The sequence below is a fragment of the Piliocolobus tephrosceles genome, chromosome 4 (assembly GCF_002776525.5).
Source record: "Piliocolobus tephrosceles isolate RC106 chromosome 4, ASM277652v3, whole genome shotgun sequence".
Lineage (NCBI taxonomy): Eukaryota > Metazoa > Chordata > Mammalia > Primates > Cercopithecidae > Piliocolobus > Piliocolobus tephrosceles.
Window position 1 is genome coordinate 153810384 of NC_045437.1, and position 13279 is coordinate 153823662.

The 13279-nt window shown below is 48.4% G+C and overlaps 1 protein-coding gene across 1 annotated transcript in view; it reads right to left on the bottom strand.

Moving 5' to 3' along the window:
- TGFBI (transforming growth factor beta induced) overlaps positions 1-13029 on the bottom strand; it is a 33736-nt gene extending 20707 nt beyond the window's left edge. The window contains exons 1-2 of the mRNA XM_023195724.2: positions 12735-13029; positions 8058-8156 (exon numbers count right to left, since the gene is read on the bottom strand). Coding sequence (XP_023051492.1) covers positions 8058-8156; positions 12735-12868 — 233 coding nt within the window. The 5' untranslated portion in view covers positions 12869-13029. The remainder of the gene's footprint in view (positions 1-8057; positions 8157-12734) is intronic.
- Between the last annotated feature and the right edge of the window lie 250 nt (positions 13030-13279).

Sequence of the window (13279 nt, forward strand, 5' to 3'; positions counted from 1 at the left end):
TTTTTCTCCAGTCTTCCTTCCATCCTGTTTCTTTCTAAGCTTTCATCCCTGATCTTATAAGGGCTAAACAGGCTATTATCTTGGGACTGATCTTGACTGACTCACAATTTTCTCTTCAGAAACTAAAGTCATCCTCTGCAACTAAAGTAAGATTTGATTGACACACTTTCAAAAGCGGTGTGGTGTAACAGAAACAGTGCCAGAATCATGAGATTTGGCTTGTGATCCATCAGTAACTGGCAGGGTGAACTTGAAAGTCCATTTCTCTCTCTGGTCTCAGTTTCTTGGTCTATGAAATGGGGTGAAGTTAAACTAGATGATTTCAAAAGTTACTTGCAATCTCACACTCACAATTCTAGTCAATATTTCTGGAAGACAGAGAAGAACTCTTTCAAAGGACACTGTCTGCCAACTTTTCCCAGCTAAATCCAGAGAGAGCTCCAAGCCTTGAACCCATAGGACTAGGGATGCATATGCATGGGATTCTAGGCTTTCTGTGATAAATTCCAGGGCTATATTACTGCGGCTGGGATGTGGGATTAGGTCAAGTCCCCCAAAACTTAGTTTCTTTCCAAAAGTGTGTGTGTGAAAATCCATGGAGTTGCTGAAGTAGAGTTGAGGAATAGTGTTATCCTCAAAGTCCTCATGTCAGGGCCCCCTGAGCACATGGGTGCAGTACTCTGTATGGCATGGAGCCCCTGGGCAAGCTGGCCAAAGACTCTTTTTCCATATTGTTGGCTTCTGAGTTCCATCCCCAAAAAACCACAAGGGAGCTGAACAGCTCAAGTGACCTCACCAGGATTTCATTGAGGACAATAGAAAACCAACTCCTCAAATATTAACTCATTGGTTCCAGTGGCTAGGTGTGTGTGTATGTTCAGGGGTGTGTAAAGAATGACACTAGGAGAAATGGAGGTTGGGGGTTTAGGAGGAAGGCATAGATCTAAGCAGAAAAGTCTCAGCTTGGAGTAGAGTAACTCACAATAGAATCAGAAAGAAAGCTGTAAGGGCTCTGAGGGGCGAAGGAGTTTCTTCAGGTCATAGGTAGTTAGTAATAGACCTAGGACTCTTGTTGCATTCCATCAAGTCCAATCCTTTTTCCATTGCTCTTGAAAATGCACGTGTTTGGAGGATAGCAGACAGATTTGGAAAGTCTGACATCTAGAAGACACAGGGGGTGTCTCCAAAGTGATCAAGGTTAGCCCTTTTCATCACTCACTGTTCCTCTCCATGTGGGCTTTCAGCACCCGTGTCCCACAGTGGCTGGACTACACTCTACTGTCACACATGGATGACTTATGCAGCACACGCCCCACAACCAAGGCTCAGTCCCTCAGGCCACTGAGTCTTCCTGCGCCAAGGGCTTTTTCCTGGTTAACTGAGTGTGGCTTTCTGCCAGGAAGCTCTCTCTTAATCCGCTTGCCTTCCTGCTGCCCAGTCTGGCATCTCTGTCACTCTCTAGGTGTACAGGGGTTAGCGACGCCTTCAGCCCCAGTGCAGCAGCCTGTGGGTCGAGAAGGTGTCAAAGCTTGCAGTCCACCTGCCTCCAGCTGCCCCAACAAACTAGCTCTTTTCTGAACTGGTCTGCATGGCCCCAGAGCAGCAGAAAGCAGCTGTGAATTGAAGGCTGAGAAGATTTCAGAAAACTTTGACCAAAATCTTCTGGGCTGGCAGTGGCCTCTTCCACTCTCCCTATACTGAGGTCAGTGTGCCACACTACCTGGCCCTGGGCCCAGGGAGAACACAGATGCTGTGGTTGGATGGGCTGGGGGCAATCACAGAGGCATGGGTCTGATGCCATCCCTCTAGGATGAACATAGGAAAGGATGGAAACAATAGGGGGCTTCCCAGCTAGAGCCCCCCAGTTCCTAGGCTTCCCTGCATAGAAAAGACCAATTTGTTGGTTTCTGAATCTAATCTCATCAGCCAAAGCTGTTCTGATTAAAGGATTCAGACTTCTCCTCTGCCAGACATAGTTTAATAAAGAAAAAACTCAGGTCAGAGAAAGCAGATCCCCTAGGACAGTGATCCCCAACCTTTCTGGCACCAGGGATCAGTTTCATGGAAGACAATATTTCCCCAGATGGTGGCAGGTGGAAGGAGTGGTTTTGGTATGAGACTCTTCCATCTCAGACCATCAGGCGTTAGATTCTCATAAGGAACGCACAAGCTAGATCCCTCACACGCACAGTTCACAATAGTGTTCAGACTCCTATGAGAGTCTAATGCCACTGCTGATCTGACAGGAGGCACAGCTCAGGCAGTAATGCCGGCTTCCACCACTCACCTCCTGCTGTGTGACCTGGTTCCTAACAGGTCACAGACCAGTACTGGGAAGGTGCCTAAATTAGGGAATGCGCCTAATTTAGTAGAAAGTTTAAAGGAGTGTGCAAAGAGATAATGTCAACCCAAAGTCTATGTGTAGGGATGTCTGGGAGGCTCTCCATCAGTCCCTTCTAACATTTTTATTCATGATTGGATAGAGAGAAGTACTGAGATTTCTCTCCCTAAAATAGGTTTCCAAGAAGTTAATATAATTTAAAACAACTACTGCACTTCACGGATTTGGCTGGCTGCTCTGGCTGTAAATGCCTGGGGATTAACTAGACTTGAGAAGTCGTTGGAGCAAGGAATGGCCCTGTAGGCCAGTCACCTGCGACTGAAGGTAAACTGTGCAGGGCATCACAGTTTCCAAGAGGAATGGCAGAGCAAATACAGACCCATAACGTCTAGACATCTGACATGGCCCATAGACTACTTGCCTGGGATGGTTTGCTTTCTGCCCTCCTGGTCTTGGAAGCATGGCTGAGCTGATTCTGAAGCCTCCCAATAGAAAATCAGGGCTTGCTTTAACCTACTGTCTACCACCAAAGGCCTCAACCACTACAGCTTTTGCCAGGGGCCAGCCTAGTTAGCGATGAGGACAGAGTCTTCAGAACGTGGATGTACTTTATTTGTGGTAATCTATGTGCAGCATGTGAGGGCATTTTCAGGGCTCCTGGAGGCTGACTATGTCTCCTCAGTCCCCAAGTTCCTTGTCTGATGAGCAGTCTTGGGGATCCCCTTTACAGCAGGGGGTGAGCAACCTGGAGAAGGTTGATGACTCTGAGCCAAAGGCATCCTTCTCTGACCCTGAGGAGGCCTTGTCTCTGGGACCCACAGTCACAGGTTTGGGGCTATAGAGAGAGACCTGGGGCAGTTTAGCCAGGTCCTACAGGCCTGCTCTCTTGTTCACCTCCCAAGTCACTGACACTAACTGCCAGACTTGATACTCCCTGGGGGCAGCAAAGGGGAAGTAGACAGACCTCCTCAGCTTATCAGTGAATGACTTTGACCAGCTTGCATAAGCCTTTTGAGCTGTCTCCTCATCTGTAAATAGGCTAATAATCATATTTATCTTATAGTGTGATTGTGAGAATTGAATGAACTAACATATGAGAAGCACTTAACAGATGCTTACGGTTTACTAAGTGGTCAGTTGTGAAGCTTCTAAAGAAACTCCAGGTATAAACTTTAAAGTTGAAGCTATGTTAATAACTTCATTGAAAGCAATGTCCTACATGAGACCATGGATAAAAATACATTGAAATAAAGAAAAATGCAGCTATAACTCAACAAATAAGGCCTGTGTTGGCTTCCCATTGCTTTCTGTGACAAATTGCCACAAACTTAGTGGCTTAAGATCATGCAAATTATCTTACAATTCCAGAGGCTAGAGTCAGAAATAGGCCTCATGGGGTTAAAATCAAAGGCTGCATTCCTTACAGAGGCTGTAGGGAAGAATCCATTGCTTGTCTTTTCCAGCTTCTAGAAGCTGCCTGCATTCCTTGGCTAGTGGTTGCATCATACAAACGTCAGCTTTCATCATCACATTGTCTTCTCTGACTCTGATCCCACAGTCTCCCTCTTTTTTTTTTTTGAGGCGGAGTCTTGCTCTGTTGCCCAGGCTGGAGTGCACTAGTGCAATCTCAGCTCACTGCAACCTCCACCTCCTGGGTTCAAGCAATTCTCCTGCCTCAGCCTCCTGAGTAGCTGGGATTACAGGTGTGCACCACCACACCTGGCTAATTTTTGTATTTTTTTTTTATTAGGAGGGGGTTTCACCATATTGGTCAGGCTGGTCTCAAACCCCTGACCTCGTGACCCACTCCCCTGAGTCTCCCAAAGTGCTGGGATTATAGACGTGAGCCACCACGCCCAGCCTGCCTCCCTCTTTTAAGTACCCTGATGATTATATTAGACTCACCAAATAATCCTGGATTATCTCCTACCTCTTATGATCCTTAACTTAATCACACCTGCAAAGTCTCTTTTTCTAGTAAGGGAACATATTTATAGGATTGGAGATTAGGATGTAGACACTTTTGGGAGGTCATGTTTCTACCTACCACAGGGCCTTACCCCAGGTGGCACATAGGTTCACGTAAAAACCCAACATAATAAAATTCCTTGTCAGCTAGTCAGCCTCCTAGTTTACAGAATGGGACAGAACCTTTAGGAAACACTGCCCAACAGAGGCGTTTGGTCGATTTCTGCTGTGTGGTGTATGTCCAATCTCAGTACCCCCAGAGCAGCAGCTGGCTGCCCAGAAATATGAAACAGGAAAGGAGGCGCTAGTATGGGTCTGAGGTCTGCTTGGATGGCTTCCCACCATCTTTTTCTTTTTTCCTCTTGGGACCAAGGTTGTGGGATATAAGGGAGGAAAAGGACAGCTCTTCTTTAGCTTCACATCAGCTGTCCCTGGTGCCCTGCCCAGAAGGACACCTACTGAAAAAGCCCTGCCAGCTGATGGAAAAGCTCGACCATGCACCAGCTGATCTCTTTAAAAGTTAAATCTCTAAGTATTAATGCAGTGCTGAAGAAGTACTAATATTTTTGCCCGTGGGCAAAGCAACACTTGCTACTAGAGAAACAGGAGTGCTCTGCCAGCTCATCTTGGCTCCAGAGAAAGGCTTTGCACTTGTGAAATGTGTTGCTCGTGAAACAATTTCAAGACTTTTGGAATGAATAGCTGTCACCCATACCCACTAGCTCCTCCACCAGCCCTCCCTATGCCACGTTTATGATGTCTGAGCTCCTGCTATGACTATTCCAGCCCCATGATGTCAACTTGGACTTGGCTGTTAAATAGGCCTCCTCTCCCTGGGGCTAGCACAAAGGAGGCCTGTCGAGAGGCAGCCAGGCTTCCTGACCACAATTTCCTGCACCTTTGCTCAAAGTGCCACATGTAAAAAATTTTACGGCTACTAATCAAACCAGGGCCTGAAATCACAGAGGGGGATGCTGACTGTCTGCCCTCCACAGTCCTCTTTGATTAGCCATTGTATCACTCCGGTGCTCTTTAGGATCTGAAATAAATGCTAAAGTGAATTTCCAAACAATAAAATTTACAATAAAAGCCACTAAATAGGGACCCATTGGTAACTACTTCCTGTAATAAAGTCCATATGTCAGCTTGACTCATTGCACCAGAGACTCAGGCCCTTCTCTCTCTGTAAATGCAGAAAAGCTTTTGTATGCAGGCAACAGAGCTTCACCTGATGATAGCAGTGGAGTTCCGGGCCTCACAAAAGCAGGCAGGTGGCTCCAGGCTCCTGTCTCACCAGGTCGGCTCCTGTATCTCTGCGTGACTTCTTACCACAAAGTCTTTCCCTGTATGCCTGGTACCCCTTGTCTGCTTCCAAGGTGAAATTCTCCTTCTGGTTTTGGGACGCTTGATGACCTGAGCTGCCTCCTCCCCCATGATACTTCGCTCCTTTTCATCCCAACATACACCTCTGCTCCGGTCTCCTTCTCTGGAGTCTCGCTGAGAAAATTCCAACTGCCTATGGACCCCATGCTGAGACAGTCGTTTTTGCTCCAACCATTACTGTGCTCCCATTTCCCAATCTGGTCCTCACCCAACTAAAGGTATCTAGGGACCTGCTTTCCCCAGGATGCCATCAACTCCAGCCAGCACAGCCCTCTCCCCTTCCCACCTGACCACTACTTCCTTTTCCCAGAGGACTCCCCTTGTGCTCACTGGGTAAGGGAGCTGTACCACCGCATCATCACATTATCATATCCAAACCTGCCCCCGAGGGGATGACCCGCTCATCAGGAACATCGTGGCAACACACAGCTCTGCTGCTTGTGCGTTGTTCTGGCACACAAAGATACAGGTACAAGAGCCAAGGCGACTCATCACTGACAGTATTATCAGGCTGGACACTGTTGGAGAATGTTATCAAGCTATTGTTAACTAGCTGGGCAAATGCCAGCCCAGGGGCACCCCCGAAACAGCGTGGCAGATGTTACCCTGTAGCCAGCTTGTCATCATAAACAGGTCTCCATTTTCAGAGAAACTTGAACTAACAAAAAAGATGGTCCTCTGAAGCCCAGGGCTCTTGAGATATAGAAGAGTTGTTTGCTTGGCACTAGTGCTCTAGTCACCTTTCAAGAAGCAATTAGGTGAGGCCTGGCTTTGCATTTAATTAAGTAATTAATTGTTAATCTGAGTACAAAATATACACACATGGGAGAAAATCAATCAGTACTAAAGGTTTTCTTCTTTCTTACTTTTTAAGTCGGGCATCATGGAAGAATGGGTGGTATATAATTTGCATAGTCTCCTTTCATTTGTAGCATCTTGAATACTGCTGGGTGTCTGTTTGCTGAATCTTGGCAGTGTGTCCTCCTAGCTCACTCAACTGTTAGCTTGCAGGCTGGGCTCTTGATCAGGCATGGAGCAAGCTGCCACGGACCTGCCCTGGACAGGCTCCCAGGGTCTGCTGGCATCTCCCCAGCTCTGCCATGAATCCCAACTTCCCTCAATTCATATTAGGATTGCTAGCTGCCTAATATGATCAGGGTCACACATTGGGATATTTATTTCCATGTACAGTTTAAGGAAAGAGCATTATATCTTCTTTCAGTTGGCTATTAAATTGGAGGAGATGTCTGCTCAAAAGCAATGTCACAACAATAAACTTAGAACTCCCTAACATTGGAAAGTGCTCAAGATAGTGGCTTAGAGTTTCTTAATTGTCCCATTATGTATGGAAGATAGGAGGAAGGTCAGGCCCTCACAAGTGGCCCAGGAGATTTGTCACACACATCTTCCTAACTGTAGGAGAGAGCCAGCTTTGAGATCTGTTGACAGCGCCAAAACAGATTAGGTTTCCCCAGAATTGTTAGAACATGCACCTGATTCAACCAGGGAGCTGGGCAGTGGGGTAAAAGCTGCCTCCCTCCTTGCTGATACAGACATCAACAAGCCCTGTTGTAACCACGCTGGTCCACACCCCGTTGGCACTCTTACTTCTGTTTGTGTGGTCTAGATCTGCAAATTCTAGGGTAATAATAATAATAGTAGCTAGCATTTATTGAGCACTGACATGTGCTGGGCACCATATTCAGTCTCTTATGTACATTATTTCATAAAATCCTTGTAACAACTCCATAAGGTGGGTCCTTTTGTTATACCAACTTTTCAGGTAAAACAATGGAGGGTTCTAAAGATGAATCAACTGGCCCAGGTAGAGCCAGGGTTTGAATCAGGAAGTCTGTGCAAATACTATATGCTATGCTGTCTCATAATGTGCGTATGTAGCGCTCTAAGTTTTTTTGGGGTGTTTACCTTAGGACTGTAAGATAGAGGTAGTGTTCTTTAGTACAAATTCACCAACAGGCTTTCTTTTCCAGAGTCACATGCTGGTGGCTTCTCCACTGCATATCTGTATTATTTTGTGAGGATTGAAAAACACACAGATGCATAGACACACACACACACACACACACACACACACACACACACACACAGTGTTTCATGTTTCTTGCAAACCCAAACCAGCCCTGAAAAATGTCTCCAAGTCTTGTCAGCAGCCTTAAAAATGCAAAACAAAATTGGCCAGCTTCCTAAAAATGCCACTCCCCAGCACGCAGGTCCCAGACACGTTCGCACATGCATCTTCATGGCTTTTTAGGCAGCCTGACCTTTTAGAAGGCTGGCCCAGGCCCTGGGGAATCGCAGCCAGCATGTATACAACTTGGTCTCCTGGATGGTTACTGATACTCACGTTGATTTGCCACAGATTTTCCTTTGGTACCACTGCTTGCAGTTGGTGAAGTACTTCTTATTGGTGCCAATAACCTTCTGCACAGCGCACACATTAGGGCTGAAAACAGAAGCAGCAGAGTTAGGAAGATGATCAGCACGTCCACCCCACTTCCATGACTCCCACAATGTTGGCCTCCTTGGGTCACTGGAACTTTCTGGAGATAGAGGAGAGACAGTCATTTCAGTCTTGGTACTGGGGGTATCTTGGGTGTAGACTTTGGTTCTGTTTACCTAGATTCCCATCAGCCCCCCGTGAAAGCTTCCCTGCAAAAATTGTTAAAATCTGTCTTACACATTGATGTAACTTCATGTAAGTATCCTTCTTCAACACGGGCAATTGATAAATGTAAACAAAAGCATCTCTCAGGCAGCTCTCCACACAGACATGCTCTGCATCCCTGGACCAGCTGCTTGGCTCCCAAAGACGAGCCATTGTTACTGTCCATCCAATAAACCAGAGGCTTTATAGCTGGTTTAAAGCATGGCTGGTTGCTGTCAGGACCCTGATAGGATAGGGGAATGCTCTCCCATTTAACTCTCAGTTGTTCATTACTTAGATACCAGCTCAAGTCTCACTTCACCCAGACAGCCTTTCTCCAATGTCCCAGATGACATGCTGCTTTCCATCCTCTGACAGTGGATGCAGTCCTTATTTGATGTTGGGTTCCAAACAGAATTCCTATAAGTGATGCAGGGAGGTGGGGGGTGTCTCTTCTCTGCATCTAACACTCAACAGAACCTTGAGGGCAAGTGTTCTGCCTTGTTCTGTTGTTCACATTCTAGATGGGGCCTAGCATCCAGGCAGGGTGTAGAAGGAGCGTGAAATGAACTTGTTGATAATACTGCTCCCCAAACTACACAGACCCAAAGGATCCTCAGGAACCCTGTGAAAAAGCAGACTGTAAATGCCTGGGGGGTCTGCTAAGAAGCCTTTCTAGAACCATAGGATTTTGATTTTGTGTATTTTATTCACATACACCAAGTCCTGACCCAAACCGTGCTCAGGCCAGGTGACTGTAAAAGCTTCATTAGGAGCCCCTAGGACTACGTAGGTGGTCACAGTTAGGAGAGGGTTGATGTTCCTGAGCCTGAGGCAGGCATGCATTTGACTGAATCACAAGTCAGCGAAAGCAAAGAAAACAAACAATACTGAGGGCTTTCACAAGACCTCCGAGCTCAGAGAACTTCAGGTATCACCCAAAGGGTCAAGTATTTCTTTAACATCAATTTTCCTATTACTTTAAAAATGCCATCCACAGACATCACTTGATGTGTGGCGTATTTTTTAAGAAGACACCGATATTGCAGTAAGAACTACACCTACTGTCCCCATCATGATTCCTCTGCAGGAACTTAAACAATTCTCAAATGTTCAGAGTCAGGCTTCCGGGTGGGAGTCCATTCTGCCCCTTCATTTCTCTGCCCTGTCTCTTCTACGGTGATATAACTGTCACCTCTTGGCCAGTTTTTTGTTCAACAGGTGAAAGTGAGAGGGCCCAGTAGGGATAATGAGCCCACTCTGTGCGGGCAGAGACAACAAAAATGCCATTCACTAATGAGTATTAGTGAATGCATGTAAGGATCTGGGGGCAAGAGAAGTGAAGGCTGGAGAAGGGACCACAGCCAGAAGAGACCTGTGCCTCCCTAGTCCTAGCTGGGACTGACCAAATCCTCCCGATTTCTGAATACCTGGTTTCTGTTTGCTGCCTAGGATTCACAGGTTAGACAATCCCGGAACAACTCCTGAAGAGTCCTTGCTGGCCATAATCCAGCCCCCGGTCCTATTTATTGTTATAGAATACCAGAAGCTCTTCAATCTGACCAAGCAGGAAACAATCACTGTCGATGAATTCCCTGCAACTTTCCGTAGGCGTTTGGCGAATCTTCAGTAAGTCTCTTGTGGATGTGGCTCCAACATTCCTTTGCTGAGTGTTTCCACTGCTGCTGTCCTTGTGGCAGCAGCAGAGGCTGGGGGCAGCTGTGACCCTCTCCTTCTCACATCGAGGAGTGTGGGTGGGCTGTGTACATAGGAAATTTATGCTGAAGCTTAATTGAAATGAGCAAGTCGTTAGCTTAGATTTGAAAACCAAGTGCTTCAGGAAATTCAGCTCAGTTTTTGGTTGTTGATGTTTGGAAGTGTGATCGTATTTTTACTTCTCTTTCAGTATTATTTTTCCCCTTCCCTATAGCAACACAGATATAGCTGGGAGTCAAGAGACCACATCATAGTTATTACTCTCCCAACAGCATTCTGCTTCTGAACTAAGTCACACTCTATCTCACTAAGCTGCAGTTTCACCACCTATAAAATGGGAACATGAACAGTAGATCTCGCTGTGTTGTGGTGAGGACGAAAGCAAAAGTGGCGATCAAGTGCTGCGCACAAGCAAGGCACAGCTATTACTTCTTCCTTCGTATCAGGCAGCATGCTACAATTCCTTAAAATAGCAAAGTTTTCCTTCCCTTTATACCAGTTTCCACTTTGAATGAAAGGCTGGAGCTTGAACAACGTTATCCATTTGCACGAGGTGCCACACCCATGTGTGCCAGGCCAGGCAGCCCTGTGGCATTAACAGGGACAGTTAGATCACGGTAAATACAACTGTGCCTGCAACCATTTTCCTATAGTTCACGTGCATGCGCATCCAGATTCTACTGGGCGAGGGGTGCTCCTGTGACTTCTTAGATTACTCTGCCCATCACAGATTACAATAGGCCTTTCCAGCTGTGCTGCAGGAAGCTAATCAAGAGGATTTGCCTGCAGGGGTATGGTGGGGAAGTTGATCTAATATCTGGAACTCATAATCAGGAGCATCTGCATTTAAGAAAAAAAACCTTATTTTCCAGCTGGTCACCACTCTTCTGGGCTCCGAAGGGAAAGATGTTTGCTATAAAGATGGCTCTTGATGGAAAGCCCTCCACACCTTTGAGGATCCTTCACTGTGGCTGTGCAGAGAGATGCCCTTACAAGTGACACTGTTGCAGGGCATGCTATAAGGATCTTCTCCTGACTTAGGGTGAAGATACAGAAGAAACAGAAACCTCCCAAGCAGATTGAGGTACCCTAACATAACACAATTTATTGGCAGGAAAGGCAGGCAGAGAGACCAACGGAGAGGTGGGCAGAGACAATAAAAATGCCAGTTGCTCGCATTTTGATGTTGAGCCTCATATTCCTCTCATTTTTCTGACACTCCCCCTCACTCTATTCTGCACACTGCCCAAGTCAAAGGTGATTCTCCCACTTCCAGAAAGACCCCAGGATATCCCCAGTGTTCTCCTATTTCCAGGAGGGTGTTGACACTGCAGCCGGGCCTGGTTTGATTTCACTCTGCAGGGTGGCCAGATGTGTTCCCAGCAGGCCCTCTCCCCCAAAGTTCCAAACTCCTGAAAGGCCTAGACCATAAAGCCACAAGCAGAGGAAACAAGGGCAACTATGCCCTACAAGGGGCAGCCTGTACCCGTACCAACAGCACTCCTAGTGCAAGGAGCCAAGACTGTCAGGGCCTATGAAGTCAACTCTATCACTCCCACCAATAAATTTTGATTTGAGTACAGATCTGCCCAGTCTCTTGGAGGTCTGGGCATTGCTTGTGGGTGTGAATGCCAGACCCTGATGGTATTTGGGGACTCCTCTGAGGAGTCACTACAAGATTCTACTCATATATAGTTGTACCTAGTTGTGAAAAAGAAGTTGGTGCAACCAGGTAGGCTGGAAGCTGCAGCAAAACCTAGGTATGTGTGACGCAGGTATGGCCTGGTTTTTGATGTAGAAATGTTGCCTGCCTCTGCCTGGGTCTGTGTTAGGGCCACTATCAGATCAGACCTGCTTGAGTTTGTCTCCTAAAGTCAACACATCTTCAGTGTCTCAAAGGAATTCCTGCAACTCCTGCAACGATAGTGTCCTACATCTACAAACCCAGCTACTACTTTAAGACAGACTCCAATCCTGGTTCCAGTGCACACTTCAGGACTGTGGGAAAGTGGAACCACTCGGGACTCAGCTTCCCCATTTGAACAGTGTGTGTGAGGGCCCAGTGCATTCTCCTGCTCTTCATCAGGCAGGGCAAGAAGTGCCACACTGCCCTTGCTGTGCCCAGAGAGTAGTGTCGGGTGCCAGCAGTATCTGAGTGCAGGGCCTGGCCAGGTGCACAGGAGCCTGGCACACCTTGGATGCTGCCACCGTGTGTGGCCTAGGTTCTTGTCTGGAGTCGCTGGCCGGGGGCCTGGCTGGGTTGGAATAGGTGCACTGCTGGGTGGGCTTTGCCCTCCGCACCTTCCCATGGTGATTATGGCCAAAGAGTTGCCATTTCCCCCTTTCTCCAGTGGCTGGGAACAGAAGCTGAAAGCGCTATCCGTCTCAGGCTCTTGGCCTGAGTTGAGGATCTCTGGTTCGCTTTCCTACTCACTTCCTCTACAAAGCGGCGGCCAACCGCTTTCCCTCCATGGTCTCCCACCTCCCTCCCTCTCTCCTTCCACCGCGTGCGGGGCTGGTGTCCAAGCGCTCCACGCTGCCGGCTTTTAGTTCGGGCTTTGTTCCCTGCGCCCCCAGCCCACTTCAATGCCCCCAGCGGCGTGCGCTCCGAGCCCCGACGACCTGACCCTCCGCAGCCCCTGGCCGGGCGACTCGGCTTACCCGTGCTGGCGGCCCCGGAGCCGGCTGTGCTGCAGCACCAGCTGGTAGGGCGACTTGGCGGGACCCGCCAGGGTCGCGGCGGGGTCCAGGGCCAGAGCCAGCGCGAGGGCCAGCAGCCGCACGAAGAGCGCCATGGAGCAGGACGACGCGTACCGAGCGAGCTAACGACAGACGGGCGAGCGGGCAGCTCCAGGGAAGTGAGAGCGCCTCCGCCGCCCGGGCCAGGTTAAGTAAGCCGCGAGCGGGAGGGAGCGGACGCCAGGGGCGGGGAAGCTGGGCCGGCCCGTGCCTGAAGGGCGGGCCGCCTGGCGCCTCCCAACCCGCGCGCCCCCGGGCTGCGCTGGGCACCCACCCTGTTCCGCACTGTGCCAGTGCTCACAGTTTTCCCAGCCCTCGCCCTCACTGCCAGCCCTCCCTCACTCCCTCTCTCGCCACAGGCTCCCTCGAACCAAGGGTATGGGCCCCTTAGGCCTCCTGTTGTTGCTTCCAAATGGGGACCTTGGGACTGAGGGACAGCTGTCTCTGGGGCTTGGGTCCTGCATGCT